Raw genomic sequence first — 23,012 nt, forward strand, 5'->3', positions numbered from 1 at the left:
GAGGTTTTAATGAAAAATTTTTATTATTATTGTTTATCTTCAGATCCTCCTGGCCCACCAGCTTTTCCTAAAGTGTATGATACAACCCGTAGCTCTGTGAGTCTTTCTTGGGGCAAGCCAGCCTATGATGGTGGTAGCCCTATCATTGGTTACCTTGTTGAAGCAAAACGAGCTGACTCTGTTAACTGGGTGAGGTGCAATTTACCAGATAAGCTGCAGAAAACCCGCTTTGAGGTCACCGGCCTGATGGAAAACATCGAGTATCAGTTCCGCGTGTACGCCGTTAATAAGGTTGGATACAGTGACCCCAGTGATGTGCCAGACAACCACTGTCCAAAGGACATCCTAAGTAAGTACTACCAGGAAGAATACATCGAGCTTTCTCATCGGTCATATTGTAAGGGGGCAGGGGGCCTGTGTAAACTCCCTTGTGGACATTTATTTGTTTATAGGCTTTGGAGTTGGTCATTCTAGGAATACATTTTTGGAGAGCTGGGTTGGTAATTTGTGGTATTGTATAACAGGCCAAATGGAATGCAAAGTGATTTGTGGTTTTGAAAAGCTTTTCATACTTACATAAGAATGACATGTCTTCAAAAGAGTGTGGACTATAGGAATTTTATTCTGAGCATAAGGAGATTTTTTAACTAAGTAGTGAGCTATTATTCTTACAGTTTTTTATTTTCTCTTCTAACCCACCCTTTTCCATAAATATAGATTGGAAGGCTGTCTGCCTTAATTTTTCTATTCACTTCTGATCCGTAACTAATTCTTCCTTTATTTTGAATTATTTATATCTCATCCCCTATGTACTTTTATTCCTACAATGAAGTAAAGAGAGTTAGAGTCTATAACAGAGTGCTTTCAATGAATATAGATAAGAAAAGTAAGAGCAGACAAGAGCTGAAAACCAGTCATTTACTTTTAATATGCAGAGTGTGAGAGTATGGAAGGTGTATGAGAAGATCCTCCAGGGAAAACTTGGATTAGCCTATAGGATATTGGAAAATAGTAAGATCAACAATTGCTATAGAGTATTGAAACTGTTGACAAAAGTTTTGAGGATTAAATTAAGGATTTTTTTTAAGAACAAGAAATCAGTTCTAGAAAAGAAACGTATTTTAGGAGTGGTTAAGTCCAGTCTTTGGAAATATGTTTGACCCATTAAATTATTTAACTTTCTTCACTCCAAAATTAAACAGTTCCACCTGAGGGAGAACTGGATGCTGATTTGAGGAAGACAATTATATTACGTGCTGGCGTTACATTGAGACTATATGTACCAGTAAAAGGACGTCCACCTCCAAAGATCACTTGGTCTAAACCAGATGCCAATCTAAGAGAACGGATTGGACTGGACATAAAGTCAACTGACTTTGACACTTTCTTGCGCTGTGAAAATGTGAACAAATATGATGCAGGAAAATATATCTTGACTCTGGAGAACAGCTGTGGTAAAAAGGAATATACCATTGTGGTGAAAGTGCTGGGTAAGTTTGTTTGAAACAAAATCATACATGTTAAAAATGCAATTCTATACCTTTTTTACATATTTATTTCTTACCATTTACCAGATACTCCTGGGCCACCTGTCAATGTGACTGTTAAGGAAATATCCAAAGATTCTGCTTATATTACTTGGGATCCTCCCATTATTGATGGTGGAAGCCCCATCATAAACTACGTGGTAGAAAAGCGTGACGCAGAGAGGAAGTCCTGGTCTACAGTGGCAACTGAGTGCCCCAAAACAAGCTTCAGGGTATCTAACTTGGAGGAGGGAAAGTCCTACTTCTTCAGGGTGTTTGCTGAAAATGAGTACGGCATTGGTGATCCTGGTGAAACACGTGATGCCGTCAAAGCTTCTGGTGAGCAAATGAGATGCTACCATGTCATTCTGAGTGACATCTTACCTTGGTTATCCGGGGCTTAGGCTTACCGTTTCTCCTTTGCTTTAGAAACCCCGGGACCAGTGGTGGATCTGAAAGTGAGATCTGTAAATAAGTCATCTTGTACCATCAGCTGGAAAAAGCCTCGCAGCGATGGTGGAAGTAGAATTACCGGATATGTAGTCGATTTCCTAACTGACGAAAATAAGTGGCAACGAGTTATGCAAGCATTAAACTTACAGTACTTTGCAAAAGATTTGATTGAAGGGAAGGAATATACCTTCAGGGTGAGTGCTGAGAATGAAAATGGAGAAGGAACCCCGAGCGAAATCGTTGTCGTGGCAAAGGATGATGTTGGTAAGCCTTTTGCCCTGCACCTTCATTTTCTCTTTATTGTCAGCAAAAATACACTCTTGAGCCTTACTCAACTGACTTCTATATAAGTTCTTTACAAACCATAGCAATATAAAAAGTTAATTGCTGGTCTTAAAAATAAAAATGTATCTCTTCTGTTTCCCAGTGGCTCCTGACCTTGACTTAAAGGATCTACCTGATTTGTGCTACTTGGCCAAAGAAAACAGCAACTTCCGTCTTAAGATCCCCATAAAAGGCAAGCCAACCCCATCGGTGTCCTGGAAGAAAGGGGAAGATCCTCTAGCAACTGACACAAGAGTCAGTGTGGAGTCATCTGCAGTTAACACCACCCTTGTAGTACGTGACTGCCAAAAATCTGATGCTGGAAAATACACGATCACACTGAAAAATGTCGCTGGCACGAAGGAAGGAACTCTCTCTATAAAAGTTGTTGGCAAACCTGGCATCCCCACTGGGCCAATCAGATTTGATGAGGTCACAGCAGAAGCCATAACCTTAAAGTGGGGTCCTCCCAAAGACGACGGAGGTTCTGAAATCACCAACTATATCCTGGAGAAGAGAGACTCTGTAAACAACAAGTGGGTGACCTGCGCCTCGGCTGTCCAGAAAACCACCTTTAGAGTAACCAGGCTTCATGAGGGTATGGAGTACACCTTCAGGGTCAGTGCCGAAAACAAATATGGTGTAGGAGAGGGCCTGAAGTCAGAGCCAATTGTCGCTAAACATCCTTTTGGTGAGTGTCTCAGTGTCAGGAAATATAAAGCAAAACGTGGTTTTGAGGAAGTTTCTTATTATAAATCTTCCATTGCCATATATTTTCCTAGATGTGCCCGATGCCCCCCCACCTCCCAATATTGTGGATGTCAGACATGACTCGGTGGCTCTAACCTGGACGGACCCCAGGAAAACCGGTGGCTCTCCAATTACAGGTGTTTATTTTGCTCTTATCCTCCAGCTTTCACATTAATGTTTCCTCCAAACCTTCCTCCCTGAAAACAAGTTGAATGTATGTATATAGCACTGTCTGCCTGTGCGCACTTTCCTTTCAGTACATCAGCATTCAGTACGTTAAGCATTAATTAAACGAATTCATTAAGCTAATGCTTAACCTCATTGAAACCCTCCTAATATAATAGTTTATAAAGAAAGGCTTTCTTAGTGATAATATCATTTTTTGTAAGTTAAAATTTTTCAACAAAAGGTACAATAAATAAATATGCATATTCCAAGAGAAAAAAAATGGCATTATGCCTACATAATAAAAGTGTAGATGTTAGGAGACATATGTAATACTTTAAACAATAAAGAATTTAAATTTTAAAAAATAGTAAAAAAAAAAAAAGTATAGATGTTAGCAAGAATGATTATCTCACATATCCATATATAAGTTATTTGAGCAAAAACACATATAGTTTTTCAAAATCAGGCTACATTTGTAAGTTCTATCTGAATTGACACATCACTGGGTCTCTTGTAGGGTATCATATCGAGTTCAAGGAAAGAAACAGCCTTTTGTGGAAGAGAGCGAACAAGACTCCTATTAGGATGAAAGACTTCAGAGTGACAGGATTAACTGAAGGTCTGGAATATGAATTCCGAGTGATGGCGATCAATTTAGCAGGAGTAGGCAAGCCAAGCCTGCCATCAGAGCCAGTCGTGGCACTTGATCCCATTGGTAAGTCATTATATGAAGGAAAACCCAGGTGCATTTTCTGCATGAAAAAAACCACATTGGTATTTGACTGTTTTCCCCCCATGTTTTAGATCCTCCTGGCAAGCCTGAGGTTATCAGTGTAACAAGGAACTCAGTGACTCTCATTTGGACTGAGCCCAAATACGATGGTGGTCATAAATTGACTGGATACATAGTGGAGAAGCGGGACCTACCTTCCAAATCTTGGATGAAAGCGAACCATGTTAATGTCCCCGATTGTGTCTTTACTGTAACTGACCTTGTGGAAGGTGGAAAATATGAATTCAGAATTAGAGCAAAGAATACAGCAGGTGCTATCAGTGCCCCATCAGAAAGTACAGGAACCATTATTTGCAAGGACGAATATGGTAGGTCTATTTTACTTTTTGTGCAAGTAAAAACATCAACTTAAGCCTCCTTTCTTTTCTGATTAAAATGTAATTTTTTTCACTGGGGGGTAGGGGAGGCCAGGGGAAGGTCAAGGGGGAAAATAAAAAGTAGACATATGTACTACTCTTTGTAATATTTTAAGCAATACAACAAAATCTTTAAAAAAATGAAATTTTTTCTTTGCAGAGGCACCAACCATTGTCCTTGATCCTACAATAAAAGATGGGCTAACAGTGAAAGCAGGAGAGACCATTGTTTTGAGCGCCATTAGCATTCTTGGCAAGCCCCTTCCAAAGTCAAGCTGGTCCAAGGCAGGAAAAGACATTAGACTATCAGATGTCGTTCAGATCACTTCCACCCCAACATCTTCCATGCTTGCTGTCAAGTATGCCACTAGAAAAGATGCGGGTGAATACACCATCACTGCTACCAATCCTTTTGGCACAAAGGAGGAACACGTGAAGGTAACAGTTCTCGATGTACCTGGTCCCCCAGGTCCCATTGAAATCAGTAATGTTTCTGCTGAAAAAGCAACACTGACATGGACACCTCCCTTGGAAGATGGCGGCTCACCAATTAAGTCCTATATTCTTGAAAAGAGGGAAACCAGCCGACTCTTGTGGACAGTGGTTGCTGAAGATATTCAGTCTTGCAGGCATGTGGCAACCAAACTTATCCAAGGAAATGAGTACCTCTTCCGGGTCTCGGCTGTAAACCAGTATGGCAAAGGAGAACCGGTGGAGTCTGAACCTGTCAAAATGGTAGACAGATTTGGTAGGTACAGCATGTGAGGGAAGTGATCGGTAAATACTTACAGCAGAGTTTAGGAAACAGGATTTCTCATAAATTTGCTTCCTTTTCAGGTCCCCCTGGCCCTCCTGAAAAACCAGAGGTATCAAATGTCACTAAAAACACTGCCACTGTCAGTTGGAAAAGACCAGCTGATGATGGTGGTAGTGAGATCACAGGATATCATGTGGAAAGGCGAGAAAAGAAAAGCTTGCGATGGGTGAGAGCAACAAAGACGCCAGTCTCCGACCTCAGATGCAAAGTCACAGGACTTCAGGAAGGAAACACCTACGAATTCCGCGTCAGTGCAGAAAACAGAGCAGGAATTGGTCCTCCTAGTGAGGCTTCAAATCTTGTTTTAATGAAAGATGCAGCATGTTAGTATTTACCTTTTTCAACACAGCTCATTTGAGGGTGCAAATATTTTATATAATTTAGCTAAAAGTCAAACTCCTAATATATATTTTGGTGTCTTGGTTTCCTTTCAGATCCTCCAGGACCACCTACAAATGCACATGTCACTGATACTACGAAGAAATCTGCTTCTTTAGCATGGGGCAAGCCTCATTATGATGGTGGACTTGAAATCACTGGCTATATCGTAGAGCATCAAAAAGTAGGAGAGGAGGCCTGGATAAAAGATACCACAGGAACTGCCCTCAGAATCACTCAGTTTGTTGTCCCTGATCTTCAGACTAAAGAAAAATACAATTTTAGAATCAGTGCCATCAATGATGCAGGTGTTGGGGAGCCAGCAGTGGTTCCAGATGTTGAAATTGTAGAAAGGGAAATGGTTCCTGATTTCGAACTAGATGCTGAGCTTCGAAGAACCCTTGTTGTTAGAGCAGGACTCAGTATTAGAATATTTGTGCCCATCAAAGGTCGTCCTGCTCCTGAAGTGACATGGACCAAAGATGATATCAACCTTAAAACCCGAGCAAACATTGAAAACACAGAATCATTCACTCTTCTGATTATCCCAGAATGCAACAGATATGACACCGGTAAATTTGTGATGACTATCGAAAACCCTGCTGGGAAGAAAAGTGGCTTTGTCAACGTCAGAGTCTTGGATACACCAGGACCCGTCCTTAACCTGAGGCCTACTGACATCACAAAGGACAGTGTCACCCTGCACTGGGACCTCCCTCTGGTGGATGGGGGCTCCCGTATAACAAACTATATTGTGGAGAAACGAGAAGCAACACGAAAATCTTACACCACAGTCACCACTAAGTGCCATAAATGCACATATAAAGTTACCGGCTTGACCGAAGGATGTGAATACTTCTTCAGAGTGATGGCAGAGAATGAATACGGAATTGGTGTCCCAACAGAAACAACAGAACCTGTGAAAGCCTCCGAAGCACCTTTACCTCCAGAAAGTCTGAACATCATGGACATAACCAAGAGCACGGTCAGCCTGGCATGGCCCAAACCAAAGCACGATGGTGGCAGTAAGATCACTGGCTATGTGATTGAAGCCCAAAGGAAAGGCTCTGACCAGTGGACCCACATTACAACCGTGAAAGGGTTAGAATGCGTGGTGAGGAATCTCACTGAAGGGGAAGAATACACCTTCCAAGTGATGGCAGTGAACAGTGCAGGGAGAAGTGCCCCTAGAGAAAGCAGACCTGTCATTGTCAAGGAGCAGACAATGCTCCCAGAATTGGATCTCCGTGGCATTTATCAGAAATTAGTCATTGCCAGAGCTGGTGACAACATCAAAGTAGAAATTCCAGTGCTTGGTCGACCAAAGCCCACCGTGACATGGAAAAAAGGAGACCAGATTCTTAAACAGACACAGAGAGTTAATTTTGAAAATACAGCAACTTCAACCATCTTAAATATCAACGAGTGTGTAAGAAGTGATAGTGGGCCCTATCCATTAACTGCAAAGAACATTGTAGGAGAGGTTGGTGATGTCATCACCATTCAAGTCCATGATATTCCAGGACCACCTACTGGACCAATCAAATTCGATGAAGTTTCATCTGATTTTGTAACCTTCTCTTGGGACCCACCTGAGAACGATGGAGGGGTACCAATAAGCAACTATGTAATAGAAATGCGACAGACTGACAGTACTACATGGACTGAACTAGCAAGCACTGTTATTCGCACTACCTATAAAGCCACCCGCCTTACTACCGGAGTGGAATATCAATTCCGGGTAAGAGCTCAGAATAGATACGGAGTTGGACCAGGCATCACATCAGCATCAGTAGTTGCCAATTATCCATTTAAGGTTCCTGGGCCTCCTGGTACCCCTCAGGTAACTGCAGTTACCAAGGACTCAATGACAATTAGCTGGCATGAACCTCTCTCTGATGGTGGAAGCCCCATTTTAGGATATCACATTGAAAGAAAAGAACGAAATGGTATACTCTGGCAGAATGTGAGCAAAGCATTAGTACCAGGCAATATTTTCAAATCAACTGGACTTACAGATGGTATTGCTTATGAGTTCCGAGTGATTGCAGAAAACATGGCAGGCAAAAGCAAGCCGAGCAAGCCATCTGAGCCCATGCTTGCTTTGGATCCCATTGACCCACCTGGGAAACCAGTTCCTCTGAATATTACTAGACACACCGTGACACTTAAATGGGCTAAGCCTGAATATACTGGAGGCTTTAAAATTACTAGTTATATAGTTGAAAAGAGAGACCTCCCTAATGGACGGTGGCTGAAGGCCAACTTCAGCAACATCTTGGAGAATGAATTTACAGTCAGTGGCCTAACAGAAGATGCTGCATATGAATTCCGCGTGATTGCCAAAAATGCTGCTGGTGCTATTAGTCCACCATCTGAGCCATCAGATGCTATCACGTGCAGGGATGACATTGAAGCACCAAGGATCATGGTGGATATTAAATTTAAGGACACAATTATACTAAAGGCAGGTGAAGCATTCAAGCTGGAAGCCGATGTTTCAGGTCGCCCTCCTCCAACAATGGAATGGACCAAAGATGGAAAGGAGCTGGAAGGCACAGGGAAATTAGAAATAAAAATTGCAGATTTCTCTACTAATCTGGTAAACAAGGATTCATTAAGAAGGGATGGTGGTGCCTATACCCTTACAGCAACTAACCCTGGGGGTTTTGCCAAACATATTTTCAATGTCAAAGTTCTTGATAGACCAGGCCCACCAGAAGGACCCTTAGTTGTATCTGATGTAACATCAGAAAAATGTGTATTGTCCTGGTTGCCTCCACGGGATGATGGAGGTGCCAAAATTGATCATTATGTGGTTCAGAAACGTGAAACCAGCAGATTGGCATGGACAAATGTAGGCACAGAAGTCCAAGTAACAAAACTAAAGGTTACTAAACTTTTGAAAGGCAATGAATACATCTTCCGCGTTATGGCAGTAAATAAATATGGAGTCGGAGAGCCACTGGAATCAGAGCCTGTGCTTGCAGTGGATCCTTATGGACCCCCTGATCCACCCAAAAACCCTGAAGTCACAACTATTACTAAAGATTCAATGGTTGTCTGCTGGGGACATCCTGACTCTGATGGTGGAAGTGAGATCACAAACTATATTGTGGAACGGCGTGATAAAGCTGGGCAACGCTGGGTGAAATGCAACAAAAAAACTGTTACTGATTTAAGATTTAAAGTGTCTGGACTGACCGAAGGACATGAATATGAGTTCAGGATTATGGCTGAGAATGCTGCTGGAATTAGTGCACCAAGCTCTACCAGTCCATTTTATAAGGCTTGTGATGCTGTGTTTAAACCTGGCCCACCAGGTAACCCACGTGTCCTAGATTCAAGCAGATCATCCATCTCAATTGCTTGGAATAAACCCATCTATGATGGCGGCTCCGAAATCACCGGGTATATGGTTGAGATTGCCCTTCCAGAGGAAGATGAATGGCAGATTGTCACTCCGCCAGCTGGTCTCAAGGCAACTTCTTACACCATCACCAATCTCATAGAGAATCAGGAGTATAAAATCCGGATCTATGCCATGAATTCTGAAGGAATTGGAGAACCTGCACTTGTTCCCGGAACTCCAAAGGCTGAAGACAGGTTGCTGCCTCCAGAGATTGAACTGGATGCTGACCTGCGCAAAGTTGTTACTATAAGAGCTTGTTGTACCCTGAGACTTTTTGTTCCAATCAAAGGCAGGCCTGCGCCTGAGGTGAAGTGGAGCCGGGAACATGGAGAATCTTTGGATAAAGCTAGCATTGATTCCACAAGCTCTTACACCCTGCTTATTGTTGGAAATGTTAACAGATTCGACAGCGGCAAATACATACTAACTGTAGAAAACAGCTCAGGCAGCAAATCTGCATTTGTCAATGTCAGAGTACTGGATACACCAGGCCCTCCACAGGATCTGAAGGTAAAGGAGGTCACTAAGACCTCTGTCACATTGACATGGGAGCCTCCTCTCCTTGATGGAGGTTCAAAAATAAAGAACTACATTGTTGAAAAGCGGGAGTCAACAAGAAAAGCATATTCAACTGTCGCAACAAATTGCCACAAGACTTCCTGGAAGGTAGACCAGCTTCAAGAAGGCTGTAGTTACTATTTCAGGGTTCTTGCTGAAAATGAATATGGCATCGGGCTGCCTGCTGAAACTGCAGAATCTGTGAAAGCATCAGAACGACCTCTTCCTCCAGGAAAAATAACTTTGGTGGATGTCACAAGAAACAGCGTGTCGCTTTCTTGGGAGAAACCAGAGCATGATGGAGGCAGCCGAATTCTAGGCTATATTGTAGAGATGCAGAGCAAAGGCAGTGACAAATGGGTCACGTGTGCCACAGTCAAAGTCACTGAAGCCACTATAACTGGATTAATTCAGGGTGAAGAATACTCTTTCCGTGTTTCAGCTCAGAATGAAAAGGGCATCAGTGATCCTAGACAACTGAGTGTGCCAGTAATTGCCAAAGATCTTGTCATTCCACCAGCCTTCAAACTCCTCTTCAATACTTTCACTGTACTGGCAGGTGAAGACCTAAAAGTTGATGTTCCATTCATTGGACGCCCTCCACCAGCTGTAACCTGGCTTAAAGATGAGGTGCCACTGAAGCAGACAACTAGAGTAAATGCAGAGAGCACAGAAAATAATTCATTATTGACAATAAAGGAAGCCTGCCGCGAAGATGTTGGACATTACACGGTTAAACTGACCAACTCAGCTGGTGAAGCTACTGAAATTCTTAATGTTGTTGTTCTTGACAAACCAGGGCCTCCAACTGGACCAGTTAAAATAGATGAAGTGACGGCTGATAGTATTACCCTTTCCTGGGGCCCACCTAAATATGATGGTGGAAGTTCTATCAATAATTACATTGTAGAAAAACGGGACACTTCCACCACCACCTGGCAAATTGTGTCAGCTACTGTTGCAAGGACAACAATAAAAGCTTGCAGATTAAAGACTGGATGTGAATATCAGTTTAGGATTGCAGCTGAAAACAGATATGGAAAGAGCACCTACCTCAATTCAGAGCCTATTGTAGCCCAGTATCCATTCAAAGTTCCTGGTCCTCCTGGCACACCATTTGTAACACTCTCCTCCAAGGACAGCATGGAAGTACGATGGAACGAGCCAGTCAATGATGGAGGTAGCAAAGTCATTGGCTATCATCTAGAACGCAAGGAAAGAAATAGCATCCTCTGGGTTAAGTTGAATAAAACGCCTATTCCTCAAACCAAGTTTAAAACAACTGGCCTCGAGGAAGGCATTGAATATGAATTTAGAGTCGCTGCAGAGAACATCGTGGGCATTGGCAAGCCAAGCAAAGTGTCAGAATGCTACGTAGCTCGTGACCCATGTGATCCACCGGGGCGGCCAGAGGCAATCATTGTCACACGGAATTCTGTGACTCTTCAGTGGAAGAAACCCACCTATGATGGTGGAAGCAAGATCACTGGTTATATTGTTGAGAAGAAAGAACTACCTGAGGGCCGATGGATGAAAGCTAGTTTTACAAATGTCATTGACACTCAATTCGAAGTAACTGGCCTGGTTGAAGATCATAGGTATGAGTTCCGGGTTATAGCTCGAAATGCTGCGGGAGTGTTGAGCGAGCCATCAGAAAGCACAGGAGCAATAACAGCAAGAGATGAGGTAGATCCACCACGAATAAGTATGGATCCCAAATACAAAGAAACAATTGTGGTCCATGCTGGTGAATTCTTCAAGATTGATGCAGATGTTCATGGCAAACCAATACCAACTACTCAATGGCTTAAAGGTGATCAGGAGCTAGCAAATACAGCTCGACTAGAAATAAAGAGCACTGACTTTGCCACCAGTCTCAGTGTAAAGGATGCCGTACGTGTCGACAGTGGAAATTACATACTGAAGGCCAAAAATGTTGCAGGCGAGAGATCAGTTACTGTAAATGTGAAAGTTCTTGATAAACCAGGGCCACCTGAAGGACCTGTTGTTATAACAGGAGTTACAGCAGAAAAATGCACACTGGCTTGGAAACCCCCACTACAGGATGGTGGGAGTGATATCATAAATTATATTGTGGAAAGGAGAGAAACCAGCCGCTTAGTTTGGACTGTGGTTGATGCCAATGTGCAAACTCTCAGCTGCAAGGTGACTAAGCTTCTTGAAGGCAATGAATATATGTTCCGTATAATGGCTGTAAACAAATATGGTGTCGGCGAACCTCTTGAATCTGAGCCAGTAATTGCTAAGAATCCATTTGTAGTACCAGATGCACCAAAGGCTCCAGAAATCACGGCAGTGACCAAGGACTCAATGATTGTTGTATGGGAGAGGCCAGCATCTGATGGTGGCAGTGAAATTCTTGGATATGTTCTTGAAAAACGAGATAAAGAGGGCATCCGATGGACAAGATGCCACAAACGTTTGATTGGGGAATTGCGCTTGAGGGTAACTGGACTCCTAGAAAATCACAGTTATGAGTTCAGAGTGTCAGCTGAGAATGCTGCTGGACTTAGTGAACCAAGCCCACCTTCCGCTTACCAAAAGGCTTGTGATCCTATTTATAAACCAGGGCCCCCAAACAATCCAAAAGTCACAGATATTACCAGGTCTTCTGTCTTCCTTTCTTGGAGCAAACCAATATACGATGGTGGCTGTGAAATTCAAGGATACATTGTTGAACAATGTGATGTGAGTGACGGTGAATGGACAATGTGCACTCCACCAACTGGAATCAATAAAACAAACTTAGAAGTAGAGAAGCTGTTGGAAAAGCATGAGTACAACTTCCGCATCTGTGCTGTTAATAAAGCTGGAGTTGGAGAACATGCTGATGTTCCTGGACCTATTCTAGTTGAAGAAAAATTGGAAGCACCAGACATTGACCTTGACCTAGAACTAAGGAAAATTATAAATATAAGGGCAGGTGGCTCCTTAAGGCTATTTGTTCCTATTAAAGGTCGTCCTACACCAGAAGTGAAATGGGGGAAAATGGATGGTGAAATCCGAGATGCTGCTATAATTGATGTCACTAGCAGTTTCACCTCTCTTGTTCTTGACAATGTCAACCGATATGATAGTGGAAAATATACACTCACCTTAGAAAACAGCAGTGGAACAAAGTCTGCCTTTGTTACTGTGAGAGTCCTAGACACACCAAGTCCACCTGTTAACCTGAAAGTCACAGAAATCACCAAGGACTCAGTATCAATTACATGGGAACCTCCTTTGCTGGATGGTGGCTCCAAAATAAAAAATTACATTGTTGAGAAACGCGAAGCCACAAGAAAATCATATGCTGCAGTTGTAACAAATTGCCATAAGAATTCTTGGAAAATTGATCAACTCCAAGAAGGTTGCAGTTATTACTTTAGAGTCACAGCTGAAAATGAGTATGGTATTGGCCTTCCTGCCCGCACTGCTGATCCAATTAAGGTTGCAGAAGTCCCACAACCTCCAGGAAAAATAACTGTGGATGATGTCACCAGAAACAGTGTCTCCTTGAGTTGGACAAAGCCTGAACATGATGGTGGCAGTAAAATAATTCAGTATATTGTGGAAATGCAAGCTAAACACAGTGAGAAATGGTCAGAGTGTGCACGAGTCAAGTCCCTTGAAGCAGTAATTTCCAACCTAACTCAGGGAGAAGAATATCTTTTTAGAGTTATTGCTGTAAATGAAAAGGGGAGAAGTGATCCTAGGTCCCTTGCAGTTCCAATAATTGCCAAAGATCTGGTCATTGAGCCAGATGTAAGACCTGCATTCAATAATTATAGTGTGCAAGTTGGACATGATTTGAAAATAGAAGTGCCAATTTCTGGACGTCCTAAGCCAACCATTACATGGACTAAAGATGGTGCTCCACTGAAGCAGACTACAAGAATCAATGTTACAGATTCACTTGACCTCACTGTACTCAGTATTAAAGAAACTCATAAGGATGATGGTGGACATTATGGAATCACAGTTGCTAATATTGTTGGTCAGAAAACAGCATCCATTGAAATTATAACTCTAGATAAACCTGATCCTCCAAAAGGACCTGTTAAATTTGATGAAGTCAGTGCCGAAAGTATTACATTATCTTGGAACCCTCCATTATATACCGGGGGTTGCCAGATCACCAACTACATTGTTCAGAAAAGAGATACAACCACCACCGTATGGGATGTTGTTTCTGCTACTGTTGCCAGAACTACACTCAAAGTAACCAAACTGAAAACTGGTACGGAATACCAATTCAGAATATTTGCTGAAAACAGATATGGACAAAGCTTTGCCTTGGATTCTAGTCCAATTGTAGCTCAATATCCCTACAAAGAACCTGGCCCTCCAGGCACACCATTTGTCACAGCCATTTCCAAAGAGTCCATGGTTGTACAGTGGCATGAACCAATCAATAATGGTGGAAGCCCAGTTATAGGTTACCACCTTGAAAGAAAGGAAAGAAATAGTATTTTGTGGACAAAAGTCAACAAAACTATTATTCATGACACCCAGTTTAAAGCAGTCAATCTTGAAGAAGGCATTGAATATGAATTCAGAGTTTATGCTGAAAATATTGTTGGTGTAGGCAAAGCAAGCAAGAATTCTGAATGCTATGTAGCCAGAGATCCCTGTGACCCACCAGGAACCCCAGAAGCAATCATTGTTAAAAGAAATGAGATCACTTTACAATGGACCAAACCCGTATATGATGGTGGAAGTATGATTACAGGTTACATTGTAGAAAAACGTGATTTGCCTGAGGGTCGTTGGATGAAAGCTAGTTTCACAAATGTCATTGAAACTCAATTTACTGTGTCAGGCCTTACTGAAGATCAAAGATATGAATTCAGAGTCATTGCAAAGAATGCAGCTGGTACAGTAAGTAAACCCTCTGACAGTACTGGACCGATAACTGCCAAGGATGAGGTTGAACTCCCACGAATTTCAATGGATCCAAAATTCAGAGACACAATTGTGGTAAATGCTGGAGAAACATTCAGGCTTGAGGCTGATGTCCGTGGAAAGCCCCTGCCTACCATTGAGTGGTTAAGAGGAGATAAAGAAGTTGAAGAATCTGCTAGATGTGAAATAAAAAACACAGATTTCAAGGCTTTACTTATTATAAAAGATGCCATTAGAATTGATGGTGGACAGTATATTTTAAGAGCTTCCAATGTTGCAGGTTCTAAGTCATTCCCGGTAAATGTGAAAGTGTTGGATAGACCGGGACCTCCAGAAGGACCAGTTCAGGTTACTGGAGTCACTGCTGAAAAATGCACTTTAACGTGGTCTCCACCACTACAAGATGGTGGCAGTGACATTTCTCACTATGTTGTTGAAAAGAGAGAAACGAGTCGGCTTGCCTGGACTGTTGTTGCTTCCCAAGTTGTGACCAACTCTCTGAAAGTAACCAAACTCTTAGAAGGAAATGAATATATTTTCCGTATCATGGCTGTCAACAAATATGGTGTTGGAGAGCCTTTGGAATCTGCACCAGTACTGATGAAAAATCCATTTGTGCTCCCTGGACCACCAAAAAACCTGGAAGTCACGAACATTGCCAAGGACTCCATGACTGTCTGTTGGAACCGTCCAGATAGTGATGGTGGAAGTGAGATTATTGGTTACATCGTAGAGAAAAGAGACAGAAGTGGCATTAGGTGGATAAAATGTAATAAACGCCGCATTACAGATTTGCGTCTAAGAGTAACAGGATTAACAGAAGATCATGAGTATGAATTCCGAGTCTCTGCAGAAAATGCTGCTGGAGTTGGAGAACCAAGTCCAGCGACAGTTTATTATAAGGCTTGTGATCCTGTGTTTAAACCTGGCCCACCCACCAATGCACACACTGTAGACACCACTAAAAATTCAATTACAGTTGCCTGGGGTAAACCCATCTATGATGGTGGCAGTGAGATCCTGGGATATGTAGTAGAAATCTGTAAAGCAGACGAAGAAGAATGGCAAATAATTACTCCACCAACTGGCCTGAAAGCCACTCGATTTGAAATTTCAAAACTCATTGAACACCAAGAGTATAAAATACGAGTCTGTGCCCTCAATAAAGTTGGCTTAGGCGAGGCTACATCCGTTCCTGGGACTGTGAAACCAGAAGATAAACTTGAAGCACCTGAACTTGACCTTGATTCTGAATTAAGGAAAGGTATTGTTGTAAGAGCTGGTGGATCTGCCAGAATTCACATTCCATTCAAAGGCCGTCCAACACCTGAGATCACTTGGTCTCGAGAGGAAGGTGAATTCACAGATAAGGTTCAAATTGAAAAAGGTGTAAACTATACCCATCTATCAATAGATAACTGTGATAGAAATGATGCTGGCAAATATATTCTCAAGCTGGAAAACAGCAGTGGATCTAAATCTGCTTTTGTGACTGTGAAAGTTCTGGATACCCCAGGACCACCACAGAACTTGACAGTCAAAGACGTGAAAAAAGACTCAGTCATCTTGGTGTGGGAACCACCCATCATTGATGGAGGTGCAAAGATCAAGAACTATGTTATTGACAAACGTGAGTCAACCAGAAAAGCGTATGCTAATGTGAGCAATAAATGCAGCAAAACAAGCTTTAAAGTCGAGAATCTTACAGAAGGATCCATTTATTACTTTAGAGTTATGGCTGAAAATGAATTTGGAGTTGGTGTTCCAGTAGAAACTGTTGATGCTGTGAAAGCTGCTGAACCTCCTTCCCCACCAGGAAAGGTTACACTCACTGATGTGTCTCAGACCAGTGCATCACTTATGTGGGAGAAGCCTGAACATGATGGTGGTAGCAGAATCCTGGGGTATGTTGTTGAAATGCAGCCCAAGGGAACTGAAAAATGGAGTGTTGTGGCTGAATCCAAAGTCTGTAATGCAGTTGTTACTGGTTTGAGTTCTGGACAAGAGTATCAGTTCCGTGTCAAGGCTTACAATGAGAAAGGAAAAAGTGATCCAAGAGTGCTTGGTGTTCCGGTTATAGCCAAGGACTTGACTATACAGCCTAGTCTTAAGTTGCCATTCAACACATATACTGTCCAAGCTGGAGAAGATCTTAAAATCGAAATTCCAGTTATTGGCCGACCAAGACCTAAAATTTCATGGATCAAAGATGGTGAGACTCTTAAACAGACAACAAGAGTAAATATTGAGGAAACAGCTACTTCAACTATTTTGCACATTAAAGAAAGTAACAAAGATGACTTTGGAAAATACACCATAACAGCAACAAACAGTGCAGGTGAGGCAACAGAAAATCTCAGCGTTATCGTCTTGGAAAAGCCTGGACCGCCAGTTGGACCAGTGCGGTTTGATGAAGTTAGTGCAGACTTTGTGGTCATATCTTGGGAACCTCCAGCCTATACTGGTGGCTGCCAAATAAGCAACTACATTGTAGAAAAGCGCGATACAACCACTACCACTTGGCAGATGGTATCAGCAACAGTTGCAAGAACAACAATTAAAATAAGCAAACTGAAAACAGGCACAGAATACCAGTTTAGAATTTTTGCTGAAAACAGGTATGGAAAAAGCACCTCTCTGGATTCTAAACCAGTTGTTGTACAATATCCATTTAAAGTACCTGGACCACCTGGAACTCCTTTTGTGACATCCATCTCAAAAGATCAAATGCTTGTTCAGTGGCATGAGCCAGTTAATGATGGAGGTAGCAAAGTTATTGGCTACCATCTTGAACAGAAGGAAAAGAACAGCATTTTATGGATGAAATTAAATAAGAGTCCCATTCAAGATACCAAATTCAAAACAACTGGGCTTGATGAAGGCCTTGAGTACGAGTTCAGAGTTTCTGCTGAAAATATTGTTGGCATCGGTAAGCCTAGCAAAGTGTCCGAATGTTTTGTTGCTCGTGATCCATGTGACCCACCTGGTCGCCCTGAAGCCATTGTTATTACAAGAAACAGTGTCACACTAACATGGAAGAAACCTGCCTATGATGGTGGCAGCAAAATAACAGGTTACATTGTCGAGAAGAAAGACCTACCTGATGGCCGTTGGATGAAAGCCAGCTTTACCAATGTATTAGAAACTGAATTTACAGTGAGTGGACTTGTAGAAGACCAAAGATATGAATTTAGAGTAATTGCAAGAAATGCAGCTGGCAACTTTAGTGAACCATCTGAAAGCACGGGTGCCATTACTGCAAGGGATGAAATTGATGCACCAAATGCCTCATTGGATCCAAAATATAGAGATGTCATCATTGTTCACGCAGGAGAGACTTTTGTTCTTGAGGCTGATATCCGTGGCAAACCTATACCTGATATTGTTTGGTTAAAAGATGGAAAAGAGCTTGAAGAAACAGCTGCTAGGATGGAAATCAAATCTACTCTTCAGAAAACAACTCTCATTGTCAAAGACTGCATACGTACTGATGGAGGACAATACATTCTGAAACTGAGCAATGTAGGTGGTACAAAGTCTATACCAATCACTGTAAAGGTACTTGACAGGCCAGGGCCTCCTGAAGGGCCTCTCAAAGTTTCTGGGGTAACTGCTGAAAAATGTTACCTGGCATGGAACCCACCTTTACAAGACGGCGGAGCTAATATTTCACATTACATCATTGAAAAGAGAGAGACAAGCAGACTTTCCTGGACCCAGGTTTCAACTGAGGTACAGGCCCTTAACTACAAAGTCACCAAACTTCTTCCTGGTAATGAGTACATTTTCCGTGTCATGGCTGTTAATAAGTATGGCATTGGAGAGCCCTTGGAATCTGAGCCTGTCATAGCCTGTAATCCTTATAAACCACCAGGTCCTCCTTCACCACCTGAAGTCTCAGCAATCACCAAAGATTCTATGGTGGTAACATGGACACGCCCAGTGGATGACGGAGGTGCTGAAATTGAGGGTTATATTCTTGAAAAACGAGATAAGGAAGGCATCAGATGGATCAAGTGTAACAAGAAAACACTAACAGACCTCCGAATGAGGGTAACCGGCCTCACCGAAGGTCATTCCTATGAATTCAGAGTTGCAGCTGAAAATGCAGCTGGTGTGGGTGAACCTAGTGAGCCATCAGTTTTCTATCGTGCATGTGATGCTTTGTACCCACCAGGTCCACCAAGTAATCCAAAAGTGACAGACACTTCCAGGTCCTCTGTCTCCCTCGCATGGAATAAGCCAATTTACGACGGTGGTGCACCTGTTAAGGGCTATGTGATTGAAGTCAAAGAAGCCACTGCTGATGAATGGACAACTTGCACTCCACCAACAGGACTACAAGGAAAGCAGTTCACAGTGACTGAGCTTAAAGAAAATACTGAATATAATTTCCGTATTTGTGCCATCAATTCTGAAGGTGTAGGTGAACCTGCAACTATACCTGGTTCAGTTGTTGCTCAAGATCGGCTAGAGCCACCAGAAATAGAACTTGATGCTGATCTCAGAAAGGTGGTCATTCTCCGTGCAAGTACTACTTTACGCTTATTTGTCACTATCAAAGGTCGACCGGAACCTGAAGTTAAATGGGAAAAGGCTGATGCCATTCTCACTGAGAGGGCCCAGATTGAGGTGACCAGTTCATATACAATGTTGGTCATTGATAATGTTACCAGATTTGACAGTGGCCGGTATAATCTGACACTAGAAAATAACAGTGGCTCCAAAACAGCTTTTGTTAATGTCAGAGTTCTTGACTCACCAAGTGCCCCGGTGAATTTGACTGTAAGAGAAGTGAAGAAAGACTCGGTGACATTGTCTTGGGAACCACCACTTATTGATGGAGGAGCTAAGATTACAAACTACATCGTTGAAAAACGAGAAGCTACAAGGAAAGCATATGCTACCGTGACAAACAATTGCACTAAGAACACTTTTAAAATTGAAAATCTACAAGAAGGATGTTCTTACTACTTCCGAGTCTTGGCGTCCAATGAATATGGGATTGGTTTGCCAGCTGAAACAACTGAACCCATCAAAGCTTCTGAACCACCCCTCCCACCTGGAAGAGTAACTCTTGTTGATGTGACTCGTAACACAGCTACAATTAAGTGGGAAAAACCAGAAAGTGACGGTGGCAGCAAAATTACTGGTTATGTAGTTGAAATGCAGACTAAAGGGAGTGAGAAATGGAGCACTTGCACACAAGTTAAGACTCTAGAAGCAACTATATCTGGCCTAACTACAGGAGAAGAGTATGTCTTCAGGGTAGCTGCAGTTAATGAAAAAGGAAGAAGTGATCCAAGACAACTTGGAGTGCCAGTAATTGCAAGGGATATTGAAATAGAGCCTTCAGTTGAGCTTCCTTTCAATACTTTCCATGTAAAGGCTAAAGACCAACTTAAGATCGATATTCCATTCAAAGGAAGACCTCAAGCTACTATACGCTGGGAAAAAGATGGCCAGATTCTTAAGGAGACAACCAGAGTCAATGTTACTTCTTCAAAGACTGTAACATCACTCTCTATTAAGGAAGCTTCAAGGGAAGATGTTGGAACTTACGAATTATGTGTTTCAAACAGTGCTGGATCCATAACAGTTCCTATTACAGTAATTGTCCTTGACAAACCAGGACCTCCAGGACCTATACATATTGATGAGGTTAGCTGTGACAATATAACTATTTCTTGGAGTCCTCCAGAATATGATGGTGGCTGCCAAATTAGCAATTATATTGTTGAAAAGAGAGAAACTACTTCCACAACATGGCATGTAGTTTCACAAACAGTTGTAAGAACATCCATTAAAATAGTGCGTCTGACAACAGGAAGTGAGTATCAGTTCCGTGTTTGTGCAGAAAACCGCTATGGAAAGAGCTCCTACAGTGAATCTTCAGCTGTTGTTGCAGAGTATCCATTCAGTCCTCCAGGGCCTCCTGGTACGCCTAAAGTTGTGCATGCCACAAAATCTACCATGTTGGTCAGCTGGCAAGTACCAGTTAATGATGGAGGAAGTCAAGTAATTGGGTATCACCTTGAGTATAAAGAACGAAGCAGCATTCTTTGGTCAAAAGCAAATAAAATTCTCATCCCCAATACTCAAATGAAAGTCTCTGGCCTTGATGAAGGACTGATGTATGAGTACCGCGTATATGCTGTGAATATTGCTGGAATCGGTAAATGCAGTAAAGCTTGTGAACCAGTTCCTGCACGAGATCCCTGTGACCCTCCTGGACAACCTGAAGTCACAAATATCACAAGAAAATCAGTGTCACTTAAATGGTCTAAACCACGTTATGATGGTGGCGCTAAGATCACAGGATACATTATTGAACGTAGAGAACTACCAGATGGCCGGTGGCTGAAGTGCAATTTTACTAACGTACAAGAAACATACTTTGAAGTAACTGAACTTACTGAAGATCAGCGTTATGAATTCCGGGTTTTTGCAAGGAATGCTGCTGACTCAGTTAGTGAACCCTCTGAATCCACTGGACCTATTACAGTTAAAGACGATGTTGAGGCTCCAAGAATTATGATGGATGTCAAGTTCCGAGATGTTATTGTTGTCAAAGCTGGAGAAGTCCTTAAGATAAATGCTGACATTGCAGGACGACCTCTGCCAGTAGTTTCCTGGACCAAGGATGGTGTAGAAATTGAAGAAAGAGCAAGAATAGAAATTGTCTCAACGGACTATAATACTTTGTTAACAGTGAAAGACTGTGTCAGACGAGACACTGGGCAGTATGTACTAACACTGAAGAATGTTGCAGGAACTCGGTCTATGGCAGTTAATTGCAAAGTACTTGATAAGCCCGGCCCACCAGCAGGACCAATTGAGATAAATGGCCTCACCTCTGAAAAATGCTCTCTTTCCTGGGGACCTCCCCAAGAAGATGGCGGTGCAAGTATCGACCATTACATTGTAGAAAAACGTGAAACAAGCCGCCTTGCATGGACAATTTGTGAAGGAGAGTTAAAGACAACATCCTGTAAAATAACCAAATTACTCAAAGGCAATGAATATATCTTTAGAGTAACAGGTGTTAATAAATATGGTGTTGGTGAGCCCCTAGAGAGTGTGGCTGTGAAGGCACTAGACCCATTTACAGTCCCAAGTCCTCCCACATCTTTGGAAATTACATCTGTGACCAAAGAATTCATGACACTTTGCTGGTCAAGACCTGAGAGTGATGGAGGGAGTGAGATCTCTGGATATATCATTGAAAGGCGAGAGAAAAGTGGTCTACGATGGGTGCGTGTAAACAAAAAACCAGTTTATGATTTGAGAGTGAAATCAACAGGACTCCGGGAAGGATGTGAATATGAGTATAGGGTTTTTGCAGAAAATGCTGCTGGCCTAAGCCTTCCAAGTGAAACCTCTCCCTTAATTCGGGCAGAAGATCCAGTGTTCTTACCATCTCCTCCATCCAAACCAAAAGTTGTAGACTCTGGCAAGACAAATATAACTATTAGCTGGGTTAAGCCTTTATTTGATGGTGGGGCCCCAATAACTGGATACACTGTAGAATACAAAACATCCGATGAAACTGACTGGACAGTTGCCATTCAAAGCTTAAGAGGCACCGAATATACAATAAATGGACTAACAACAGGAGCCGAATATATTTTCAGAGTAAGATCTGTCAATAAGGTGGGTGCTAGTGATCCCAGTGATAGTTCTGATCCCCAGATAGCAAAAGAAAGAGAAGAAGAACCTGTATTTGATCTTGACAGTGAAATGAAGAAGACCTTGATTGTCAAGGCTGGTGCCTCATTCACCATGACTGTGCCTTTCCGAGGAAGACCAGTACCCAATGTCTCCTGGAGTAAACCAGACACTGACCTCCGCATTCGAGCTTACATTGATTCCACAGACTGTCGTACCTCACTTACTATTGAAAACGCCAACCGAAATGATTCTGGAAAATACACATTAACAATTCAGAATCATTTGAATGCTGCTTCACTGACCTTAGTTGTCAAAGTTTTAGATTCTCCTGGTCCTCCAGCCAATATTTCTGTACATGATGTCACCAAAGAGTCTGCTGTGTTATCCTGGGATGTGCCTGAAAACGACGGTGGAGCACCAGTGAAGAATTACCACATAGAAAAACGTGAGGCCAGTAAGAAAGCATGGGTCTCTGTAACCAACAATTGTAACCGCCTCTCCTACAAAGTTACCAACCTACAAGAAGGGGCGATCTACTACTTCAGAGTCTTTGGAGAAAATGAGTTTGGTGTTGGTGTACCAGCTGAAACACAGGAAGGAGTAAAAATAACAGGTATGTTTTACAAAGAAAATCTGCAAATTCATATTAATTTTCCTAGAATAGTATGAATCACTCTAATTACTATTTAATGTTAAATGTTTTTGGTTCACACCTCAAACAATTCATACTATAGCACAAAATGAAATCTCTAATAGAGAAAAATTTTATTGATAAAAATATAAGTAGAAAGTAATACAGCTAGAATTGGATAATGTATGTTAAATTTAAGTACAATTGAATTTGACTATGTAAATAGCATAGGTGTGCAGAAATTACATGATGAAGTTTCTTACAAGA

General features: G+C 42.1%; 1 protein-coding gene across 1 annotated transcript in view; it reads left to right on the plus strand.

Annotated features, from left to right (window-relative positions):
* Nucleotides 1–23,012, plus strand: part of TTN (titin) — a 277,029-nt gene that overhangs the window by 220,536 nt on the left and 33,481 nt on the right. The window contains exons 266-276 of the mRNA XM_070422663.1: nucleotides 44–349; nucleotides 1,203–1,490; nucleotides 1,575–1,865; nucleotides 1,956–2,243; nucleotides 2,407–2,994; nucleotides 3,086–3,190; nucleotides 3,739–3,936; nucleotides 4,026–4,322; nucleotides 4,531–5,118; nucleotides 5,208–5,510; nucleotides 5,622–22,727. Of these exons, the coding sequence (XP_070278764.1) occupies nucleotides 44–349; nucleotides 1,203–1,490; nucleotides 1,575–1,865; nucleotides 1,956–2,243; nucleotides 2,407–2,994; nucleotides 3,086–3,190; nucleotides 3,739–3,936; nucleotides 4,026–4,322; nucleotides 4,531–5,118; nucleotides 5,208–5,510; nucleotides 5,622–22,727 (20,358 nt within the window). The remainder of the gene's footprint in view (nucleotides 1–43; nucleotides 350–1,202; nucleotides 1,491–1,574; nucleotides 1,866–1,955; nucleotides 2,244–2,406; nucleotides 2,995–3,085; nucleotides 3,191–3,738; nucleotides 3,937–4,025; nucleotides 4,323–4,530; nucleotides 5,119–5,207; nucleotides 5,511–5,621; nucleotides 22,728–23,012) is intronic.

The sequence above is a fragment of the Myotis yumanensis genome, unplaced genomic scaffold, assembly GCF_028538775.1.
Source record: "Myotis yumanensis isolate MYYU_CA2020_CCGP unplaced genomic scaffold, mMyoYum1.0.hap1 SCAF_8, whole genome shotgun sequence".
Taxonomy (NCBI): domain Eukaryota; kingdom Metazoa; phylum Chordata; class Mammalia; order Chiroptera; family Vespertilionidae; genus Myotis; species Myotis yumanensis.